The sequence below is a fragment of the Silurus meridionalis genome, chromosome 13, assembly GCF_014805685.1.
Source record: "Silurus meridionalis isolate SWU-2019-XX chromosome 13, ASM1480568v1, whole genome shotgun sequence".
Lineage (NCBI taxonomy): Eukaryota > Metazoa > Chordata > Actinopteri > Siluriformes > Siluridae > Silurus > Silurus meridionalis.
Window position 1 is genome coordinate 13,352,732 of NC_060896.1, and position 24,672 is coordinate 13,377,403.

The 24,672-nt window shown below is 38.0% G+C and overlaps 1 protein-coding gene across 4 annotated transcripts; it reads left to right on the top strand.

Moving 5' to 3' along the window:
• The first annotated feature begins 70 nt into the window (after window positions 1-70).
• On the top strand, window positions 71-24,275 carry iqch (IQ motif containing H). 4 transcript variants are annotated; one of them, XR_006927726.1, is made up of 24 exons: window positions 71-87; window positions 561-630; window positions 718-773; window positions 1,083-1,196; window positions 1,983-2,080; window positions 2,183-2,258; window positions 2,358-2,477; window positions 5,367-5,472; window positions 6,003-6,116; window positions 6,486-6,649; window positions 8,362-8,898; window positions 9,919-9,985; window positions 10,616-10,699; window positions 10,829-10,998; window positions 12,372-12,644; window positions 12,818-13,006; window positions 16,382-16,502; window positions 16,590-16,876; window positions 20,527-20,697; window positions 21,924-22,049; window positions 22,242-22,303; window positions 22,598-22,663; window positions 22,747-22,855; window positions 23,806-23,835. XR_006927726.1 is itself a non-coding variant. In XM_046865095.1 (23 exons), the coding sequence occupies exons 3-23, from the start codon at window positions 723-725 to the stop codon at window positions 23,896-23,898; spliced, it is 3,132 nt and encodes a 1,043-aa protein (XP_046721051.1). In that variant the 5' UTR covers window positions 71-87; window positions 561-630; window positions 718-722; the 3' UTR covers window positions 23,899-24,275. The 4 variants fall into 4 exon arrangements, 2 of the variants coding, with proteins under 2 accessions (XP_046721051.1, XP_046721052.1); XM_046865095.1 differs by lacking the exon at window positions 22,598-22,663 and having other exon boundaries at window positions 23,806-24,275; XM_046865096.1 differs by lacking the exons at window positions 71-87; window positions 561-630; window positions 22,598-22,663 and having other exon boundaries at window positions 671-773; window positions 23,806-24,275.
• The last annotated feature ends 397 nt before the right edge of the window (window positions 24,276-24,672 follow it).

Sequence of the window (24,672 nt, forward strand, 5' to 3'; positions counted from 1 at the left end):
ACAAAAAAGTAGTTAAAGCACAAAACTGGTGTATCAAATTTTGTTTTTATTGGATAGATTGTATTTTGTATGCTACCCTCATTATTTGTAAGCAACCTCTTTTTTGTATTTTTAATACGTATATTATATCATCATATCATTGTATTAATACATTTTCCGATTTTCTTTTTTTTTTCAATTAAAAAAATGTATGTATCCGATAGTGCAAACACACGTTTTTTGAGCGTACTATTTTGACCTTTCTTTGGACATTGTCCTAAACCAGCTTTACAAAGTAAAATATTATGAATTAAAATGTTAAACGCATACACCAGTCTATAAAAGTTTAACCCTGATCAGCAAACTTAAGCCTAAAACATTATATATAAAATGTTTAAATAGGTAAAAAAATAAAAAAATAAAAATAAAAAAACAGGTTAGGTTCATGTTTTCTTTCTGTTTTTGCATGAAATTAAATGGACAAAGTAAATAAAAAAACGAAATTACCACACTTTATACGGTTACATTAAATACAAATTACACCACAAACTGAAAGTAAAGAGGAGTTCCTTCGCTTTTAGTTTCCATAGAGGCCAATGTCACGTGACTGTTGCTCTGGACAACGCTGACAAATTGAGTGCGTACCAGAAGGTAGGTTAGTTAGTAAAAGTGTAAAAGTGGCACTGCTTTGTGTTAGGATATTTCATAAAGACTTGTATTTTATTTATTTATTTTTAGAAAGAATGGCTGATATCATTCAGAAAGGAGACGAGCTTGGGCGTATTCTAGTGCAGGTAACACCAAAGATCACACTTTACAGAGACTTACTGCCAGCTGTAACATGTAGATATTTGTCACTGACTGTTCATATAAGTTCAGTGCTCAAATTGGGGTGGGATCCGGGACCCCCATAAGGCATTAGGGACCCCATGACAAGTAAAAAATAGACTTAGGGGGTCCCCAAGATTATTTTAGTAAAAATTATATAAATTACACAACAACTAGGGACACACCATAAGACTTGACTCAATTCAAGAACTGTATAAGTTGTCTTTTTTTTTTTGTTTGATTTTGTTTTCTGTTTATGTTTTTCTTTCTATCAGGTGCAGAATGATTTAACTGAGCTGAGGAAGAGCCTGGGGCGAACACACCACGACGGGACTGTGGATGTTCAGGCTCTCGATTCGGCGATACGCAGGACCGAGCACGGCATTAAGGTCACGTGACACCCTTGACACCAAACCATGCTTTAGCAAATTAATTTTTATTTCAAGAATAAAGCTTTAATCCAGTAATCAGAAATCAGATCCAACGAGTTATCTAATTTAATCTAAACAAATCTAAATCTAATGAAAATTTTACGTGTTTTGGAGGGTTGAGAAATGATATATTTTGTAAAATAATTTCCAAATCTTGTGCATTTTAATTCTATTTATGTAATCTACTGTTAAGATTATGCTTATAAAACTAGTACTGAGGGGAACTACAAGAATATTTCTACATCTTAAGGTGTTTCAGATTGCATAAGGTTAAAGAACACTTGGTTTGATGTAAATGTCTGCTGCTTTATAAAAAAAAAAAGAGAGAAAAAGCATTGCTTAAAAAATAATTTTTTTGTTAACTGATTGAGCCCCAGCATTTTTTTTTTTTTTATTCATATTGAGTATTCAACAATATGAATTGGTCTTATATGTGAACACGCTTTTCCAGTTTAAAATGGCTTTAATCTTTTTAAGCATATTGCCTCATTTCTATATATTTTTTTCATTAATAATCATTTCTGCAGTGTTGTACTGGTTACTGTTAGACTGGTAGAGGTGGATGTTTAAATTGTGCTTGACAGGTAATAGGCAATAATCAACTGCATACCTGCAATTTAATAACATTTTGCTGATATAACTGACCAATAGCCACAAGATAGATTTACTTATCAATGTGAGTATCCATATGTTAAATAAACCTGTGTGTTTTGTGTATTAATTATTTTTGTGATATTTATACAGAGCCACACAGAGGAGTTTTTAAAGATAGCAAATAATCAAGTACTGACACTCCCCATTATTGAACACACTGAGAAGAAAACAAGAAAGATTGCCAAATGGTATAATAGACAAACATGTCAAAAATCAGATATTTCTTTGACATTAAAAAGTTTTTTTAGAACAATAGAGAGCCAAGTGAATATTCACCTTCTCACCTATAGGCAACCACCCACTGAATCCATCCCATACATTCATCCTCGGAAACATCTGACTGCTGGAGCATCTCCCGGAGAGAAGGTTGGTGTTCTTGTATAGAACGCACTAAACCAAATTATTGTATCCTGTTACTGCTGCATTACAGCACATGATCCAAATATATTTATGGTGTTCTACCAGCATAAGGCAGCGTCTACATTGCGTGTTCTATACAACCCTGACCACCCAAAACACAGAGAGCTGATGCAACAGAACTATGGCATTCAACTTCCCGATTTGTTCAAGAAACCTGGGCCAAATGTGAGTTTTATTTTAAAAACATTCTCTTACAGGGTATACACTTTTAGCCTTTATAATGACATACTGCACTTCATTGTAGAAACATCATGGTATTGGTTGAGCATTTCTATCCAGGTTGATCAATGGGAACTATAAAGACATTTTCATATGGCATAAAAAATAATTTTATTATTGTTATATTATTATAAAATGTGCTTTTGTGTATATCAAAACTGAAGTAGTTATAAAAAAAAATATATATAAAAAATAGTAGCACCTGGATTCAGTAAATCATTTAAAAAATCTTTTGTCCGGCTTTTTAATGCTTTGTAATTTTTTTTTCGGTGTTTATTTTCTTTATGCACACATCCCATCTGAAATTTCCCACATTTTTCTTTCAAACATCCTAAAGAGCAGGCTCAATAGATAATGTTGTAGCCTTATCATCAGGGTCTGGGGTTTTGAGGTTACTTTAGGATATCAATTTCCTCCTATATCCTATAAGTAGTCTGGCATGAGTCTGGGCTATAATCTAAATTACCCCTAGGTGTAAATGAGTGTGGGAATTTGTGTGTATGGGATTTGTGTATAAGGGATGTGCTGTGACTTCCCATCCCCTACCTAGTGTTCCCATGATGAGTACCAGATCTGCTGTGACCTAAAAAGAATGGTAAAATGTGAGCGTCACATGGAAATGTTTCTTTCTAGACTAAATTTGCATGCAATTACCACATGTAAAATTGCCAAAGGATGGTGCATAACGTATTTTGCATAATTTGCCAATTTGTAAGTATTTTTCTTTTGTCAGAATTGTTCAATAATCCAAACCAGTATCCAGTTCTAGAGAGAACCATTTTTCCTCTCAATTATTTCTTCTTATTTACTTCTTAATATACTGAATTTTTGCTAAATACTTTGACATGGATATTCTACAGAAAAGTAAATTTGAGAGGACAAAGTAATAAAAAGTAAAGGTGTCTAAGTTGGATTCTAGTTTTTATTTGCTAGAGGCCAGAATTTGTCTAATCTGCCTTTTGTCTTAAACTGTCATGTGAAAGTAAGTAAATGACAAGTCAGCATTAATAGATGACTCCAGTCAGAAGGCTTTCAAACATCTTTTAGTTGAAAGGCACTTGCTTTGACAGGCACTGCGAAAGCATTTGTCGGTCAACAAATTGATGATTTCAAAGGTCACGGTTTGTTGTAGCCAGTCTGCTTCATCCCTCTGTCTCTGGCATCCTGTGCCTGTCATGTGGAGAGAGATTCAGGTGGAGCTGAGGCTGTCAGGTTGCTGCAGTGGCCGATGGGAGACTTGGCTGACGGACAGCAGACAGACGCAGATTGCTGCACATCAGCATTCTTCTGAGAAGGTGCTGGTGCCTGATTGCAGTTGTATGGACTGCTGCTTTACATCTGTCTCAGGACAGGTGCCGCTACCTGTTCCTGCATGCCAATAAGACAGGCGCATCTTACCCACCCGGCAGCTGCTGGCAGGATGCCAACTGCCTTCAACACCTCAGTGCCAGCACACCTCTAGAGCTGTTGTTCCTGCTGTGGTCATTTTAGTGTCCCATTTAGAACAGTTCCACAGCTGGCAGGCACTGCTGGTGTGTCACTTGGCTCAGTGGTGTGAGAACACACGGCTATAGAATCTGCAGGAGCAAGATGGCGGGACTCAATACATGTTTATTTTTTAACCCTCATCCGTTTCCCACTTTGTGTTTCTTTGTAATATCACACAGGCTGGGACTTTAAGATGCAACTTACACAATGACAGCTGTGTGTGTGGGTTTTTTTTTAACATTATAGAGCTTTTCTTTTACTGTTGGTTCTAATAGGCTGTAAAATTGCTGTAGCTAACATGCTTTTATCTGCTTTGATCTTTAATGATATTGCATCCTGAAAAAATATATCTCCATACATAATAAGCACTTTGTCTGATTGATTGGTAATCATTAAAATGACCCTAGTGGTAAGATTATCAGCGTGAGAGTAAACATTGCCTTCTTGATCATCCGAGCAGATTCCTGATTGCTTATTTCGTTGATAAATAACCGTGGAGCTCTTCTTGCCATTTGATTCATGAGCTGTTTTATAGCTATGAGGAACTAGGAACATTTTTGGGCATTGCTCTGATGGCATTTAATTCTTGTAGAACTGAAACAGCTGTTCACTCAAGAGAAACCAGGAGAGAAATAAACATTTTGAACCATGCTCAAAGTCTCCCGAAAACATTGCCAGCTTGTGATTGATTGCTGGAGGGAAGAGAAGCTTATTGGCTAGTTTACAATGTCATTAACTGTGTATAAGCTAGCTCCAACTTTCTTTTAATGAATGCAGAAAATCTGTTGGTTGTAATCACACAACATTGCGCTGCTTTATGTATGTACGTTTCTGAACTCAAGCAGTCGACAAAATCGCAAGAGGGACAAGGGAGAAAAGGAAGAAACCACATTTTTTTGACATCTACAAGCTGCCACCAGCCTGATTAATGAATAGTCCTCTTGCAGCCTTTTAGAACAAAGTTTTGTTTGGAGGGTGAAATCTATTCAGTGACCCAAAGCTAATAGTGTTCTCCTTGAACAAGCTATTGAGTGGGGTTTGTTCCTGTTCTGTTCTCAGAGTAACGTTGTTTTTGGTTGTGGAGCCTGTAGGCAGATCTTTTTTTATTTTTATTTTTTATTTTTGCCTTAGCAAGGAAAACAAATTCAGCTAATACCCCTTGTTTTGATACATTCAATATACCACAAATGATTGCAAACTATCTTATATTATTTTATGAATAAAGCCTTATGGCAAAGTGAAGAGAATGTTTGTGTTCAGCATTTATAGTAATGAGCAATCGGTGAGTCAAAAAGAAAAATGTGGAGTGTGTATTTAACTATAAATGCATACCTTATTTCTCTTTAGGTGGGAACACAGAAAATCACAAGCTCTACTGTATCTGTTGTGTGTATAGACCAAAACAGAACCCTCATCCCTGCATATCCTCTCTGTGAGCAGGACAAGAAAGCAGGCAAGAGTCTAAGAATACATTTATCTATCTATCTATCTATCTATCTATCTATCTATCTATCTATCTATCTATCTATCTATCTATCTATCTATCTATCTATCTATCTATCTATCTATCTATCTATCTATCTATCTATCTATCTATCTATCTATCTATCTATCTATCTATCTATCTAATATCTATTTGCCACCGGTTCCAAGCTAAATTTTCCAGTCATGTAGTATTTTGTATCTGTTCCAGACTGGCCCAAGCAGGACCTTGAAGTTAGGCTAGCAGCACTATTCATTATTGACTCATTATGCATGCTAAATCACACTCCTTCAACACCATACACACAGACAGACATATTTTGAAATGTTCTGGATGCAGACTGTAAAAATACAGCCATCGAATGGAAATGTAGCCATAACCGATCAGACAAAGGACACTTCATGCATTGTGATGAGGTGTTTGTTCAACAAAAAATGACAATTGTTTATACAAAATGGTGAAAAACAACACAAAATTCTTGTATGTGTGTTTCTTTACAGGACTTGGCAGTCACTTAGGAGAATGTCTACTACCCTCAGCAGCCAAACACAGTCTGGTCAAAAGCCTTTTAATGCCCCAGTGCCAAAGCGAGGACAGCAGCCATTATAAAATGGGTTAGACACATAATACTGTTTCTACTTATTATAGCCAGTGGACAGTTTTAATTATAATTTAAAAAAACAACAATTTTTTCAAAGTCATAAAAAATTAATGTAAGCACAGAGTAGAGGTGTAGTATTTTATAGACATTATATTTTAAGTTGCCTGGCAACTGCGCAGTATGCATTCTACCAGAAACACAGTGTGGTGTCATAGATTACTAGCACAAATGGTAAGGCTGCTGGAATGGGCTGGAAACTTGCTTTCTGGATTTTAAAAAGAAATGTTTTTGAACCTGCTACCTGAAATATAAATGTACTATAAATGTTTATATATGTAGATGTGGAAGCTTTATTAGGTTTGAACTTGTGATCTGTGGACAGGGAAGCAGCAGAGGGACACGAGACAAATTAAGGATAATACTTCCAAAACCATTAGTCCTGAATACCCATCCATTTGGACCACACTGACTCCGCCTCCCACTGCTGCCTCCAGTAGCAGACTTCTTTCTCCTGGACCAGCAGGATTTATGCCACTCAACTCTCAGGTATAACCAGAAAAGTCATTACTGTAGCTCACTTAGTGTGTGTCTCTGAAAGGACACCACTTTAGATTTTATATTCATTCCAACTTCAGGTTTTTCATTGATAAAATTCTGTCAGGTTCTGTTCATCGATGGACTAAAACATGTTCTAATTAGTAAAATGACTATGGTTTAATCACTTTATGCTACTATTATTGGCATCTTATAATCATTACTGTTTGCTGTCAGGACCAGCCTCAGGGTTTACATGTATTAAATTATGTAAAGGCTAACTTCTGCATAGATTTTTGCGAATCAGTGGTTTTCTATTGTTAGCCTTGATTACTGCTAATGCGTTTTTCTTTATTTACATTTTTCCAGTTGATATGCAGTTCCTGTGCAAAAGCATCAAGCCAGCTATTTTTATGGACTGTATTTGTATTTGATTGTAGAAATATAAATGCAAACATAACGCAGTGATTTTTATTTATATTAAAAATAACACGAACAGAGTAAAACTAAACTCTCTTAGATTCTGTGCTATATTATATTAGAAAGTAACAGAACACTTCGTTGCATCTCCATTCAGCTAAGTCTTTATGGTAGCATAGACTTATTATTATTTTATAATACAGTTAATGTTCGAGAGACACATGCACCTTAACTTCATTTATATGCTACAAACCAGGTCATTTAACAGTGTGAAGGTTTACTTCGACCAAGCAATTGTATTAATGTACAGATGTTTGTACAAAACCTTAATCAACAGATTTTAATGAAAAAGATTGAAAAATCCTCTATTAGCATGAATAACAGATTTACACACTCTTGAAATCAGGATAGTTCATTTCTACAATTATTTAGCTGAAATACTTTGCCATACCTCCTGTAAAACTTGCCAAAGGAGTTCTTTGCTGGTCAGATATTTTTTTTGACCTTGCGATGCAGTTATTCCCAGAGCAGTTGAATTGGATTTAGGTCCAAGGACTAGACAGGACATCCCATAATAGATAACACTCCAGCTTACTGTTTGCTCTCTGAATAATGTTTACTGAGTTTGGGCATATGCTTTGTGTCATTTTCATTTTGTATGTTGAAGTTGGTTCCAATTAGCCACAGTCCACTCATGGTGTTGAAGTATGGAATGGTAGCCATGTTGGTTCAGTTTTCCTTTCACCTGGAATAAGTCTTTAACATCTCCTGCTCCAAAACAAGCCCAAACCGTTAAGCTTCCACCTCCTTGTTTGACTGTAGGTGTGAGGGAGCCTGGTAACATCTTCTCTCCTGTTCTCAGATTTACATATGTTCTTATGTTAGAGCCAAAAATGTCAAATTTGTACTCACCTGTCCATTGAACCTTCTTCAAGTCATTCACTGTCATAGTTTGTTGCATATAAACAAAAGGCATATGCATGTGGCTTAAAACCCCTAAAATACTAGGCATGTCCAAACTCTGTAGAACATGTAATAACTATATAATGATGGGCATGCCACATGTTTCTCAAGAATTGGGTTATTAAATATACCTCTAACATATACAACATGCCATTTAATTACTGCTTGCTCATCACTTCTATACAACTGATCATATAATGTCGTAACAAAACACAACATATGGCATCAGCTATGGTATGTTTTTATGTGCTTATGGCAATGGACTTGGGTATGAGTATATATATATTTATATATGCCAGAATATCCTGTAACCAAACTGTGTCTGATTCCTTTGTGCTTAGTGTGCTTTGGCATTACCAGCTGCTCCCAGTAGTCAACACTTCTTCAGTATAGTGGAGGGTCGAATTGATCCAAGTGCAGCCGACTTCTGCGCTTTTAAGGAGCACTATTGTCTAAGTTGGAGCACTTTGCAAGCGGCGTTGTGGCAGCTGGAGCGGCTGCTGTGCCAGTTCGCTGTGCCTCATGCGTTGGTGTGTGGCGATCGACTTGTGGCCCTGGCGCTGAGAGCTGAGCTATGGTGGGGAAGGGCGGAATGCCTCCTCTCTGCTCTGGAAAACAGAGACGAGGTGCTGGAGTTTATGCAGCAGCCTGGGCAGCGCTACAAGGGTGAGGGTGGCCGCCGGGCAGCTGCTGTACGCATTCAGGCCTGCTGGAGGTGCTATCGCACTCGCACTGTCTACTTGCACCAACAGCGTTGCAAATGGGCAGCCAGAACTATCGCTGTTTCTTGGCTATTGCACGCCCGAATGAGCCGTGTCAGGAAGAGCCTACAGGCCACCCGCCTACGTCAAATGGAGAATTTTCACAGTCGAGCAAAGGTGAAACTCATACTTGTATACTGAAGAATATGGAAATACTATTTTTGTAGTATGTACATATGGTTTATAGCTATTTGCAATGCATAGAAATCAAATCGAAGACAATAAATAGAAATGGTAAACTACTGTAAAAACTATTGTAATTATCATACAGATAATGGCTCATGTTTCAAGCAGCATTACTTTGATTTATATATATCATATATCCAGTTTAGAATTCCAATATCACAATGAAGACTTCAAAGTATACAGTGAAGTATGATTATTGAAAATGCTGTGCTAATTACGTTTGTTTGTTTTTTCATTTTAAATATATGCAGTTTTTTTTTTTTTATAGAAAGAGTCAAATCTTATTCTGTGACATTCCTTTGACAATGAATTACCTAGATCAGTTTCCTGATTACAAGTTAAAGCACACTCACTAATCACTATAAACTCACGCTCACCCTTTTTTCTTCTGTGCCATTGTTTAAACAAGACTGATATAAATCGAGTTCCTGCTCAGGGGTACTCATGCTAGAAGCAATGGGATTTCAGGTGCCTCTCACACCCACATGGCAAGCATCAGCGTATCCAGTTGTTAAAGCAGATGTTTTCCTGTGCCATCATCCCAGTAACATCTTTATTAATTAGAATACACACTTTCATTTGTTCATACCGTCACTCTACCATCTTGTCTGTAAGAGCAGACAAGAGCATGTGCATGTTTCCATCCTTTAAGCAGTCAAATTGTGTTAATTAAGCCTTTAATCTACCCCTGGCAGAAAGTATCATGCAACCTGCTAATTGAATCAATAGAGGGAAGATGTTTTGAAGCATGCGCTTAGCACATTTAATGAATAGGATTTATGCTTGGTTTGGCAACACAAAGCCCAGAGAGAAAGATGAGTGTAATTTGTTGTCTGCTTGTGTCTCATGATTGGCCAGCTGTGCATGTGTGCTTGTGTGTGTGCTTATGTGTGTTTGTTGTTAGATGCTTGGTACTGGTTCATTTTTTGTTGTGTACTTTGCATTCCACAGCATTTGGCCAACAACTGGGAACATCTTATCACCTCTAAGAGGACCATTATTCATTTACCCTCATTAGGTACTGCTTTTATTTCTGGACTTTTACATTGCCTCACAGTTTCCAGGTAGGTTTCCTTCGGGTAAAATAATGTCCACGTGTGAATTTTTGTGTGTATGGTGCCACTGTCCCAGGATGCACTCCAGATCCACTGTGACCCTGACCTGAATAATTTACGGAATGAACAATTTCATTAGAAGTACTCTCTTTATGAATGTGGGCTATAAACCCCAGTTAGTACATTTCTGTTTTAGCTTTAGATCATTTAGAAATGTAAAATCATCCAGTAGTCCTACTTCAGCAGGCTGGCCTATTTATGCTGACCTGCTATCAGTGCGCAGATACAAATAATAAAAGGAAGAATGTGAATAGTAATTAGCAGCAGATGGAGTGGTGTATTTACACTGGGGGTGGCTGAGGAGAGTGCTGTGTGAGCTGGGATAATTAAGAAGTTGAACCCTATTGTTTTTATTGCCACACTCTGATAGTTCAGCTGCATTTAATCATTCGATTACCTTTATCAGCTTTAAGTAAAGCAGTCTTTTTCAAAATCTGTGCATCTCATGTGGATTGATGGATTGATGTTTTGTGTGTGTGTGTGTGTGTGTGTGTGTGTGTGTGTGTGTGTGTGTGTGTGTGTGTGTGTGTTAGGATACTCGGAGCAACAGCGGCACAGCCTAAAAAGTTTTGACATATTGCAGAACACTCAGATGGGTCGGCTCTGTGACATTAGAGGTAGACACTGCAGTCTTGACCACATGACCACATATGTTGTGAATTTTGTGAATGTTTATTAATGCAGTGACATTGAGGTGAATTTACGTTGTTTGAACTTAATCATTAGTTAAGGTTAACTGTTAACAGATAAGAACGTGGAGGTGATATATGTGTGTCCGGTACATTTGGGAGAGGACTTGATCCACTACTACACTCATCTGTTGGCCCTGAATGGAACTGCTGAGACCGGAAATCCCACACCTTCCATTGCCAAAAGTTTCACCATCCTCACACCTGAGGCACATCAGCACTTTTCAGTAAGGTTCACTGCACAAAAACACACTCAAATCCCATACACTAACCATAATATGAGGCCTTCGGTCATAAGTCAAAATTATAAAGTAGAAACAAAAGAACTATAAAATGTTTCACTTAAAACAAATTAAGAATGCAGAGCAAATATCCTCTCTCGCAATTCAGTTTTTAACCTGTAGGGGGTGCCTGTGAGGTATAATTTTTCTTGGTGTAGGGTTAAGAATACTTACAGCCCCCTCTCAGTTATGCACGCTTGGTGATGAAAAGTTTGTTTTCCTCGTATTTATCTGAGCAGAATGTTTTACATGCATCTATCCTTTTATTATCATTTTATAGGTTCTTATGAAATGTGTATAAATAAATAAGGACATTAGATTAAAATGTAAATTATTAATGAACTGCAACTCTGGCTTTTACTCAGGTTAAAGGTTACCTCTTGTTGTTTTAATTGCTACAGCAAATCACTGTAATCGCGTGCAATAGCCTGTATTATAATGTACAGCACAATCCAATATCTAATACCAGTGGGCTCAGAACGTGATTAAACAAAGGGCTGCTTAGCAGGCCAGGTCCTGTGTACATTCGATCCAATGCTGCATGTTTACTGCATATCAATACCGCGTAAGTGACCCTGCCCACTTCTGCACAGAAGCCAGCACTATAGCTTTACTTACTGCCTGCCATTAACTTGCAGCTAAACACAGGCACTAGGCTGTCCTCCTCACTTTTCTCTATCGATTGCCTAGCTTGGCGGCATGTGTAAACTCTGCCAGACCTGTCAGTGGGATGAATCGCTGTTCGCCGATGCCAGTGACAGAAGGGCGAATGCCGTATGGATCAAATAAATACAGATGTGGAGTAATTAGAGTGAGTCCCAAGGAACCCATCGCTTAGCATGCAGAAAAGATGGGTTAGTGATAGTGCACAAACCAGAGCCTCCCCTTTGCTGTCTTTGGTCAATTTAACCTGCTGCAGAACAGGAGAGGTCACGACCCCTCCGGCTGTTCCTAATGGGCCCAGTGCGTGTATGTACACTAATAAATTATAGCTGTAAACAAAAGGGAGACCTCAGAGGCAGGAACAGAAAGGACAATTATTTATGTACAAAAGCTATGTAGCTATGGATAGTTTTGTGTACAAAGGGATTTAGATAAAAGCAATGCAGTATCAATTGACTTGATGTTTAATATAAACAAATATTTTCTATATTTGTATTTTGGAAATTGACTACAATAAATATGATGTTGCAAATGGTCAGTATTTTTAATTTATTACTTTTCCTATAATGTGATATTTAACATTGTCATTAGAATTAACAGTAGTTTCTTGGAATGAATCCCAAGCCCCCAGTTACATACTATTTCCTTTCGTATAGGGTCACTGCATGTGTGTGTCCACGTTGCTGAAGTACAGCCCACACACTTTGCGCCGTATTAAGAACTTGATCCAGGGGAAGCAGGCCTATTTAGTAAGTGCTGTACCCCACATGGATGATCTGGCTGTGGCTGATGAGTTAGGAGTGCCAGTCCTAGGCCCGGAGCCTGCTGTGGCACAGCTCTATGGCACAAAGTCTGGAATCAGGAGGATATTCAGCAGCAGCGGTGTTAGCATGCCCCCAGGACAAGCTGACATATACACACTGCAGCAGGTATAATTCCTTAATAAACTTATAACATTTGTTCAATCTTTTTTGTAATTTAATGCAGCTTAGATCCATTGTCCAGGTATAATTTTTGAAATTTATTATAAATTTATAATAATAAAATTAATCATCATGAAATTCATCATCACACTTGTGTACATCATTCTTTTATTTTTCAGTTGCACGAGTGTTTTGCGCAGCTGATGACAGATCATTTAGAGGTACAGCGTTGGCTGTTTAAGATAGATGACGAGTTCGGTGGCCGTGGCACAGCCTACTGTGATGTCTGTCATGTGAGTTTCCGGCCCTGGGCTTTGGAGGAATGTAATCGTCATGGAGCACAGATGTGGAGAATGGCATGGGCTCAGGTGAGGGCCTTACACTCTCTCATAATCCACGTCAATACACTGGCTCTCTTCTCAACCAATATTTTGGTTGTAATGGATTCTAGATGATTAATTAAGACGCTTGCCTGTTTGTGGTTTTCCTGATGCATGTAGAACATACTCTTATCTCCAGACTTCCATTGGTGCCAGCCACTGTTACACTTTAAAATACAATTTTATTGAATACTGTATAGACTGTTCTCTAGTGCAAACTTGTCAGCAATGTGAGAATGGTTGGAAAACATTGGGTGTTAGCATATTGGATTGTATTCTAATTCCCATCAATATAAACACATTTGCTAAGCAGCTAAACATTGATTTGATATATCTCTAATGCTTTGTGTGGCTCCCTTGGCTTCTGCTTTTATCCCTCATAGGCTTATAATGGGTCTTTTGATTTTCTGTCATGCATTAATTACTATTCTTTGCCATTAAACTGTAAGCATTGTGTAAACTAATTACACGGTTATCATCATATAGGCATGCAAGAACTGGCCTAGGCTTTTTTCTTAATATAGTTTTTTTTCTCTTTAAATGGAGGAGGCTTAGTGCCCTACCTCTCAGCAATTAGCTTAGTCCTTAATTCACGCGAGGGCCGAGTGAGGGGATGTAATTGTGGCAGAATTGGCGCTGTTAATTACAGGCGTAAGCGGTTGAGGCCCAGCCAAGCTTCATTATGGCGAAAGCAAGTGAAGGAGGTTTAAATGAAGAGATGGGAGCCCTTCACCAGCTGGGGTCCTTGAGAGAGGCGAGGGAGTTGGGGCCTGATGAGCTGGCCCTACACCCTTAGGGCTCTATGGCCATATGGAAGCAAGCGTTGGCCTTTATTCCACCACTCCAGCCTTTTAATCAATGGCAAGCGTCGCTAACAGCACAGAGAACGCAGGGGTTACTCTGGCGTATCTTCCATTTTCTATAGATCTGTATTCATATGCTGCTGTTAATTCAGTAGTTTCAGTTTAAGTGCCCCTCATGTCGGAACATGTTTTGCCAAATGTGAACAGTTATGATTACAGTGGGGTTATTTGCATACTGTTTATAAAAGACTTCTTGCTCCTCTGCATTTTATCTTTATGACTGCAAACCAATAAAATTTAAGCAGGGATGCTGAAATATTATAGTTCGGCATTATCAGTAAAAGTTTTTAATTGCAAGGGTGTTCTGAGGAATAATGGGTAAATAATGCCTTCTGTTCATTGAATGACTGGATTAGTATGTGTACAGTCTTCTGCTCAAGCATATGCCTACACCCAAATGTACTGAATCCAGAGAATCCAGACTGTTATGGTGATATTATTGAGCTGCAATTACTAAATCTAAGTGACTCCACACTTATTTGCTGTTTGCTGCAGGCATTTATCAAATATAGTCTCTTAGGGAACATTATTTAGTACCATGGACCAAGTAATATTCTATCAGTATGGCTTGTGATGAGCCATGTGGAAATCTCCTGCTATTCTCCAGACTGTGTGCATATTGTTTAATTATTGATTGTGTTTTAATGCAAGGGAAAAGAACAGATACCAGAACTCATGTGGTCCTTTAGAAAAACATTCAGCCATCCTTACCCTGAGGCAAGTTAAAGGACCTTTTTTTGGTTGAAGGGTATATGGAAGGCCCATGTCCCGAGGCACCGTATCCCCGCCACACAGATTTCACCCCATTCAGAAAAGAGAAGCTAAAGATGTATGGCTCTCATGCCATTCAATAGTTGGGTTGAGCCCATACATACTATGTGTTACACATTACACAATTTCACATACTGCTAGCACATGGGTCATTACACACAGTGTGAAATTATGCTTAATAGCATCAACAGATGCTCAGGCTGCTAATAGTTTAGTTTGTAAAAGGTTAGAAACACTTCAGTTTTAATTGGATTGGTGGATGAGACTTTTTCCACATTTTGATTTGTGTTGAAAGCTGCATGAATGGAAAATCACAGAATTAATTTTTTAGTAAGGTATATAAAATATATGTTTCTGTGAAGATTTATAGATTTAACATATCCTTATGATATGTATTAGTGTTATTTTCCGTTACTTTCCGGTGTTATATTCTTTGATTTTGAAAAGTGTTTCGAGAAATCACAACTCAAAGCAAGAAAAATGTTATGAATAAGAAACAAGTCAATGTCCTCTATGTCCTCACTGCTGCTGCTAAATGTTAAATAAAATGAGTAGTCCTTTCAAAATATTGCAAGTTATAATAGAGAGCTCAATCAGCAATCAGTGCATGTCATTTTATTTTTCTATTGTCAGATTGTGTATCTTTATGTGAAAGCCAAACAAGGCAAATCTTTTCGCATTGCCCAGCTTGAAGTTTAAGTCCAAATAAAGAATGGCAAAAAAAATCCTCCTTGCTTCTACCCTGTTGTTCATGCGAAAGTGCAGTGGCAAATTCTCTGAATGCGTGTGCTCTTCTGGGTTGAAAACGGGGGGCTGTTTCCTCGCACGCTTTTTGACGCACCATTGTGTGCTTTATGGCTTGTGACAGGGTGAAATCACTGTGCAGTGATTGACCCTGGTTCTTACAGTACTTGAATATGATGATAGCTGTTTCATGACTGGAATATCAAACTGCTCATCTCTCATCCTGCTGCTCAGTGGAGTTCGCTGTAACACATTTGCTTTATAAACTATGTGCATAAAACCGAAGTGTAAAAGAATTTATGACAGAAGATGTTTGCATTATGCTCAACGTCTCATGATATTATTCCAAGTCTCCTGCTGCTACTTCATTTATCAGGCAGGATTTAATAAATAAGGTTGTGCCTTTAAAAAGAGTTAAATGTCTTTTGGTAGGAAAAAGGAACTTTTATCTTAGCTGCTTTTCTGTTTTCATTTAAAGCACAGCTAAAATGCACTGGCCTCTCTATGTCTTGGTGTTGCAGGCATTGAACAATATGCTTTGTATTAATCAGGTTTTAACAGCCATTCACAGAAAGTCACTGTGCAATCAACAACATAATCAAGTGCCACAGCCAATATGGCATTTTCTAGTTAGTGAAACAAGAGATGCATTGATCAGTGACTGTCCGTGATTGATCCACTGATTGATCAACTTGCTTAGGCATTTATCAGCTCGCTTGTGCTCTAAGTTCTTTGTGGCAGGTGCAATCAGAGGGCAGTCAGTTAAAGCCATTATGCACCTGTGGTACTGGCTGTCAGTCACCACTGCCCCCAATCACCCCATTATTTATTCGTAGTTACACTACAACCTCGTGTTTGATTTACACTAGACTCCTGAAGGAAGCAAATTATTGTCAGCTGAGTACTAAATACAGGTATGTCTCTGTGGAATAATTTATAATAGACGCTAGCCTTTCAGATTTAGTATCATCTTTTGTTTACACAGGAACGAGTGCTAAGAAAATATCTGGAGGTGGTACCTGTTCTTTTGGCCACTCATGCCAAGCCCTGTGACACATCCTGCTATCCGACCTGGAGCTGCTTCTTGGAGCACCTTCTCAAAAAAGGTAACAAAAATATAGCTACTGCTTTCAAACTGAAATGCCAATTAGCCTAAAAGAAGTCTGTCTTTGAATGCTTTTGTCATCTCTCAGGTGGCGTGATCGAGGCTTACCCTCCTATAAATAGTGTGACCTGTATGTCCGTGGATCTGCTGGTGGAGCCAGGCGGAGGAGTACGCATGCTATCGTGTGGAGATCAGCTGCACGGGCCTGGTTTTCTGCAGGTAGCAGGCTTCACTGTACCACAGAGTTCTGTTTGCCCTGATGTCCTGTACTCCATCTGCATGCGGATAGGCAAAGCCTGCCAGGAGCGGCACATCCTGGGTCATTTTTCCCTGGACCTGGTCACCTTCCTAGAGCCTGGCACACTGGAAAAGCAGGTTACTATAAAATCCCCATTCAGATCAGACATGGTCAGTGCAGTTTACTTTATTACCACCAAATACTTGTGATTAGCCCATATTAACTGATATTTAAGGTAGCCCAGATAAAAAATATTATTATCTTCTAGTTTAAGCAAATGGTGCATTCTTTTATTGACGCTCTTAAATCACAGTTGTGGGAATCTTTATTTATTTTTTTAAATAAGAGCATTCAGAGACACATTATTGAATCAATATGTCAAACAGTAGATTTTACAGTCAGTGGAACAAGTCTGAAAGACATGTGGCTCTATTGAGTTAGTGTCTTTTTACTGCCATGTTGGTTCTCACCTTGCTGCTATCAGTGCTCAGTCTACTGTGCTAGGAAAAAGATGTTACTGGGTAGATGGATGGCTCCTGGAGGTTTCCCTCCCATCTAATAAACTGTCAGGTCTTATTGTGTCAATAAACTAATTCCCCGTTTAGGGCCTTGGCCTCTGACCTTGTAATGCCTCAGCCATGTGCTGGTTTGTGTCTTGTCTGGTCGTAGTCCAAGATCATCAGACCAACCATTCCCTGGCAATCGGTATTACTTACAGAGCAAATCATATATTTTATTGTTTTAATTTTCACATACAAATTTCATGTGTTTTGTTTGGATTGTTATTAGTGCATTATAATAGAGGTTAATATCTGCTGTACATTGCAACCTGACTAGCATTAATTATGGAAAATATAAATGATCATATATAGCAAGGCTAGTTTTACAACAAGTAAAGCTTGAGTTATGTTCCTATGAATTTCAACACCTTTTAATTTAATCTATTATTGACCATATTTACATTGTATTACATAAATATGCTTGTATAGGCTTTGTGATCATTAGAAGTAGTCTACTGGCATCTGTAGTTGGTATTTTAATTGCAGTCTAAGTCATGAGCTGTTATCTGAGTTCAATATAACCAGATTCAAGATTCAACAGTGATGGTCAAACCTAAATGATCAGGTTTAGTTACATCAATTAAATATTTAAATTAATTTAAAATACACTCATATCTGATCTGCTGGTAAGGTTTAAATGTACCATGGGTATCGTCTCATTGTTCCTCACTGCAGTCAGTCTAACCTTCTTGGCCACTAGAGGGCAAAGTATCGCCCTTTCATTTAATTGTCCGCATTTTAAAAGAACCTCTAAAGCCTTGTGCTATTTCCTAAATGTTTGTAAGGCCTGTTGAGAGATGGAAAGGCTGGTGGTTTAGAACACCAAAGCAGTGGTGTGTGGACTGCCCTTGTGGAGCGCATGGGGCAGGGGGGAGCTCCTTGATCTGATCTCCTCCAGTGTTAAAGGCATTAGAGCTTGTAAAAAAAAAAAGACATTTACTCAGTGCTGATGGATCCAAAAGCCCCCTGGAGAAGGCCTCTCCAGTCCATAGTAACCTGCAATGTGGGCTACCATAATACTCACATCCTTTAGAGGATTTTATTACAGTGGTCTTGTTGTGCTGTGCAAATATTTGATAGTTTAACAGTGCACTACCCTATAGTGCAAATCTGTGAAGATTTCTGCAAAAATGGATAGATACAACGCATCAGTAAATGGCATTACAGTGATACTTCTCTGCAATATTATGTCTTAAACCACTGGGAAAGCTTACCTCCACCTGTGCACCAAGAAAAAGAATAATATAAAACTGAAATTAATTTCTGTGAAAATGAAAGGATATTTTTTTTTTTAGGTTTTATGATGGACAAGTCCAGTGGAATGCAATTATCATGATAAAAATGCACAAAGTGAATGTGATTTCCTGCATGTTGATGAGAATGCAAAAGGAGTTCAGACAGAGAATTATCGACATCACAGTTCCATTTCTCTCAGCATGCAAGCAGGGGGGAGAGCCCAAGCTGAAGCAAACCTGTCTCTATTTGAACATCAATTTACATTCAAACCTGTTGCTAAAAGCTGGTGTATTTTTTAAAGGGATTCAAAGGGGTGGGGGGGCACATGTGTTTGCCCTTGTAGGTCTGCCTCACATTGTGTGTAAGGGGAGGCTCAGCTGCAGGATTGCAGTTTTTAATGAAAGCAAAGAGGCTATAGAAAACAGGTACAATCTGGGCGTATATATCAGACGCCTTTGTGGAAGCTGACAATGAGGCAGACCTGGGTGATTCTTACAGACTGGCTAAATAGCTCTCTGGAGCCTAGCTCATCACACAAACCCCCAGTATTAACTGTGGTCAGGAGACATGCCTGGATCGATTCTGCACAAAACCTAGGTCCTTCTTTGACTCACAGCTGGACATGGATCTTAATCTTGGTTATTTTGCTTTATGCTTGGCACTGCATAGATCCAGAAAGACTATTCAAACAGCAAGGACAATATTTTAAATTGTAATCAATTTAAATAATGAGAAAGGTTGTAAAGATATTGGCAGCATTGATTGGCAACATGATATTAACATGGTTTATCACAGCAGTTTTCCTATCTGAAATATGGAATGTTTATTATATTTAAGACAAATAATTTTAAAATGTTTTCAATATTTAGAAAATGTATACTACAGATTGTATTGCTCTAATTATTTTACTCAGACAGACAGAGGCCCCTACAGTGTAGATCTATTTCCACTAAGTTTTGGTGTTAAGCTTATGGAATGAGAGAACTGATGGAGTAAAATGTGACCCAGCTCTAGTGAGGCACGATTAAAAGCATTGGGGGGCAGAGTTCAGGAGCCGGGTTGCCATTTGCTTTCCCTGGCAGGAGCGTTTAGCTTGACAAATAGAGAAGACGGCAGTGGCTGCCAACTGCCACTTAGTTATTAACAACTCTTTCACTGGTGATTTATTTCCCACTGTTTGAAAAGGGACATAGCTATTAGTTTATTATCAGGGAAAATTAGCCCTGTTTAAGAATAAGGCCACGATGGGGCTTGACCCCTTAATATCCTTATAATGATGCTATTAACCATACAGATGTGAAGAGAGTAGCCCATCAGGCAGTCGACACACTGTTATACTCATGCCATGCATTCGCTTGTTCTGCCTCTCTGTCTCTTTTTTTTCACACATGCACACAGTGGGGTATTTTAATGTTCCGCAGCTCGCACATAAAGTAACCCTTTTCACAACATTAATATGGGCCAGCGGTTCTCAAAGTGGAATCCATGAAGCACAGCCCCGGGGTACATGTTTTTTATTAATTTGTTACAGCGATATAAATCACAAGTGCTCGTTATCAAGGTTATTCCATTTATTACTGAGTTTTTATCATTACAAGTCTATTTGACTGTCACTTGAGTTGAATCATTTTAATCCAAACCTCAGAAACTTAAAAACAAGTCAATCTGTAAATACTTTCAAAATCGACCTAATTGGACCTGATATATCAGAGAAGAATTCGGAAATAAATTGCTCCATGGGTATAATAAACATCCAAAATGTTATTGTCTATAAATAAATAGTGTTCCTCAAAAAAAAATCAGCACTGAGCAGGTTCAGATAATTTACAGTTTAAGGGAGAACCCCTGGTATAGACCATTTACAAACTATTAGATGTATACTACTGTGATATTTCTGTGTACTGAGATACAGATACAGGTTAGAAATTCTCGTTATAGAACTAAATGGTTATAATGCTAATGTGCATGTGTGTTTATATGTGTATTTCTAGGTGTGGGCTGTTGATCTGGATCTTGGCTACAGTAACCAGCTGGCTATGACCCAGATCATGCTCCACATGACAGGAGGAACGCTAAACTGCCACGCAAGTCGTCTGGAGGTTCCTTCTCCAGTCCGAAACAGCAAACCCGCTGCACGCCAGAGAGCTCGAGCATCTGATTCTGTACTGCTCATCTATACTTGTATTTCGTTTTCCATTTAGCTTGCTGTTAGGAATAATTCCAATTTCAGAATTGTATCAAGTGGTCAAGTAAATGATGTTGTTATTGCAATTCATCAAGTGGCCTTGGCACAAGGTATCTAAACCTTGCTTTTATTTGGAGGTAGACTTTATACATTAGCTATTTGGGTTGTTAACCGTGGCTGTGTAGCACAGGAATGTAATTATCCAGCATCTGTTGCCAGTGAGTGGACTAGAGTGTAATAACGGTCCTCTCAACAGGATATTATCTCCATATATCACTGCATCTATAAAGAGTGATCAGCTGAAGGTTTGTTGTTTTATTTTTTGTTAAATACAACTAAACACTGTAATTATGCTTTGGACCTGATTGGTGTTTAGATGTTTAATTCATTATCATTTTGATAGATGAGCCTAAATAATCAACCCATTAATAATTCATACAGCATTCATTATGCATGTGTATGCATGCCTGAGCACCTCATCAACCTGATGCCGGCCCCCTAAACAATAGACTTTCTTTATTAGCAGAAAACCCAAGTTTACGCTTGTTAATCTGAGACTTGTATTATTTTATCAAACATTCATTTAGTTTGTGTATGCATGTGTGTGTGGCACAGTGTTTTTTCTGCCCTGCTCTTTGGTTAATAGCTCCAGCTTTGGCCATCACTTGGGGCCTGAATATTACAAACACAATTAAATCCCGGCTGGAAAGTCTCTTTATTGTTGGACGAGGACAGTGCTTTTGACAGCTCAAAGCACAGCTCTATTGGAAAGAATTACATGGCCTCTCTAGAGTGTGCCGAGGCCATTGCTTGTCCCTTACTTCTGTCAGAGAGAATATGCTTCATGCCTGCTTATGGTCTTCAGAGTACAGACACTTTCATCTAATCAGCTCCTGTAGCATGTTTTCTAAAACATTATTTAGCGGCTTTTGCTGTGAGCATGGTTGTCTTTTCGAGGACACCTGTCTGTCCTCTTTTGTGTAATCCAGGAATTGCCTTTCGGATTTCTTGAGAGATAAACACTTTGCTACGTGTGAGCCTACTATAAGTTGTGTATCCTTTTATTGCAGGAACCGTGGTTCAAATAATACCTCATTATGCAAACTCATCTACAAAAAAAAAAAACGTTACTTACATGACAACAGATTAGTATAAGTACTGGATTAGTAATGTAGTTCTTTTATTGTGTTTGGGTCTTCTCAGTCAGCGCCAGCATCAAGTCATTTTGCAGTGATGAGCAGCCGGCTTTTTCATACCAACCTCTCTATGGTCCACTATAGTGTGTTCTTCCAGATGTGCAAGGCACATGGCATAGGATTTGACATTAAGGTAAAACCTTTATGCTTGTGCTTTTTTTGATTGTACATCAGTACCGGTAATTACAGTGTCAAATTGCATTGCCATTGTAGCCTGTCAATTTGCTTTTGTATATACATTGTATCCATTAACATCACCCACATTAATGACAATAATGCTAAATCATGTTAAGTCATACTCACTCAGTGCCAACCTAAATTTCAGGCAAGAGAAGGCTCTGTGTTTGCTCTCCATGACAGTGCAGAAAGGAGCAGCCTTGGCATGGTGTAAGTTACCACAGATGCACTCTATGCACTTAATCATCCATTAACCACTGTTCTGTATAAAGCCCATGGAGCTTTCTTCATTTTCTTTACTTATTCTGTCCTATCATTCACTGTATTTACAACTATCAGCCTTCTCCAAGGACCTAATTTACCACCTACACATTTCACCGTAAATTCCTCAAACGAAAAGTATAGTCCCACAATATACTGCCAGGCACAATTAAACACATTCATCACTCCTGTTCTATGGCTAACCACTCAAGCCCTGCTTCTTTCCATTGTCTCTCCCTGAAGAACAACAGCCCTCTTTAAGCCTGAGAGCTCTCATTAAGCTCCCAGCAGCCCCAGCAGTCAAACAAGGTGATTTTGTTTCTAGTTTTCTGTCTGATGGCAGTAGATGGGGATCATTAGTAAGCTCGTTTGTCTCTGCATCTCGTTAACAGAACAATCTCGCCAGATCTCCAGGGAGCACTGCTGACCTTTGCTTGCAACCTAACTGTCATTCATCAAGAAATATCAGCCTCAAATATGCAAGGAGAGACCAATTTTAAGGTGTGGTGTTAATGAACTAATGATTGTGTGCCTTTTTCCTCCTGAAATGAACCTCTCTTCTAAACATGAAACCTGTTAATGGCATCCTTTACACACTTTAATCATCCATTAAGCGCTGTCCAGTCATGAGCTTAGTGAAGTATCTTTGGCTATTAGGAGAGTAATGGAAACAAAAGTTTTGATTGGTACAACCAGGCACCAATTACATTCACATATTTGAATTTAATTTTATTCCTCTGGAAATGCTTTGCTTTTCAATTAGCTATTTAGAGTGATAAGCGCACTGTGAGATAATAACTAGACTCTCTCTTAGCCTTGGGAACAATGAATAGAGAACTTGAAGCTGTTCTATTTGCAATATTGTTTCGTAGAGCACAAGTGTAGGCATTCTGAGTTTTGAGCATGCCTGTTTAAGGTATCCTAACCATTTTATTCAACATTTTAGTTTTTGGTGTATTATTACATTTTTAACAAAAGGAAGATAAAATAACGTAACACTACAGTATAAATATTCTGTTATGTGCACTATATTTTACAATGTATTCCATAATAAATATATATATACATACGTACACACACACACACACACACACACACACACACACACACACACACACACACACACACACACAAGTTTTGAAAGACAAATGCATTTTCCATGATCCAACTTTTTTCAAACAAATATAAAAATGTACCATGCCATACCTCCCTTATCATAAACATTATATATATATATATATATATATATATATATATATATATATATATATATATATATATATATATATATATATGGTGCACATAACATAATATTCCACAAGCACTTTATATTTCACACCACTGGAAATGTCTTTATTCATATTAAATATATATTTTGCATGTACTACTGAACTGTGGTATATTTAGGTGTGTGTGTGTGTGTGTGTGTGTGTGTGTGTGTGTGTTGACAGGAGCTAATCAAGAATATAAAGCAGGTGCTGAATGTAATCACCCAGAACAGAGACAAGAAGCCGAAAGAAAATGAGAAATCTGCAGATGTTTAAATTTTCCTTTTTTTTCTGTTAAACTCAACACATTTACTGCACATCTGCATCCTGTTCCTCTTAGTTATGGTGCCATACATATGCCATATATTCACCCTATTTCCTTGAAATTAATAACAAAGCGATAATAAGTTGAAATGTTAAATAGATCAGTGAATTATGAATTGCTATGTCATTCCTTTGTCCCTAAGTCTTGGTATTTTCAGTCAGAGATGTGTGTATTTACTCTTATTAGATGACACATCTGAGGAATTGCCTAAAAATGTGCTTTGAGTAACAGATGTCTGCTAAATAACATATATAGGCAAAAATGACTGATAGTAACATAAATGGAAACAAGAACATAAATAAAAACAAATGATACCCATTTTAAACAGCATCAGTCTACTTGTTAAATTACTGAATTAAATGAAACCATCTTTGAAAGTATTCAATACAACCGGAACTAACACTATGCTGTTGTTTCTAGTCGGATAGTATAGCGGGGGAACATGCTAGAGTTGCTGGCTGTTAAATAGACCTGATTGAAGGACACACAAACTCTTTATGCGTGCGTTAAAGCTTTAAAAATCTTTTTTTATGTATAAAGCGCCAAAAGTATATTGTTATTTGATATCGTCGCGGTAGGTCTTATTAGCAGGTTAGCTGTACATTTTCCCGGCTAAGCTAATTCTAAGAACTCCTTAGGTTACTATGTCCTAATGGATTGTATAACATTAGCGTTTTTGCGTCTCTGATGCTCCTTAAGTTTTGAGTATGAGGATTATTTAACTC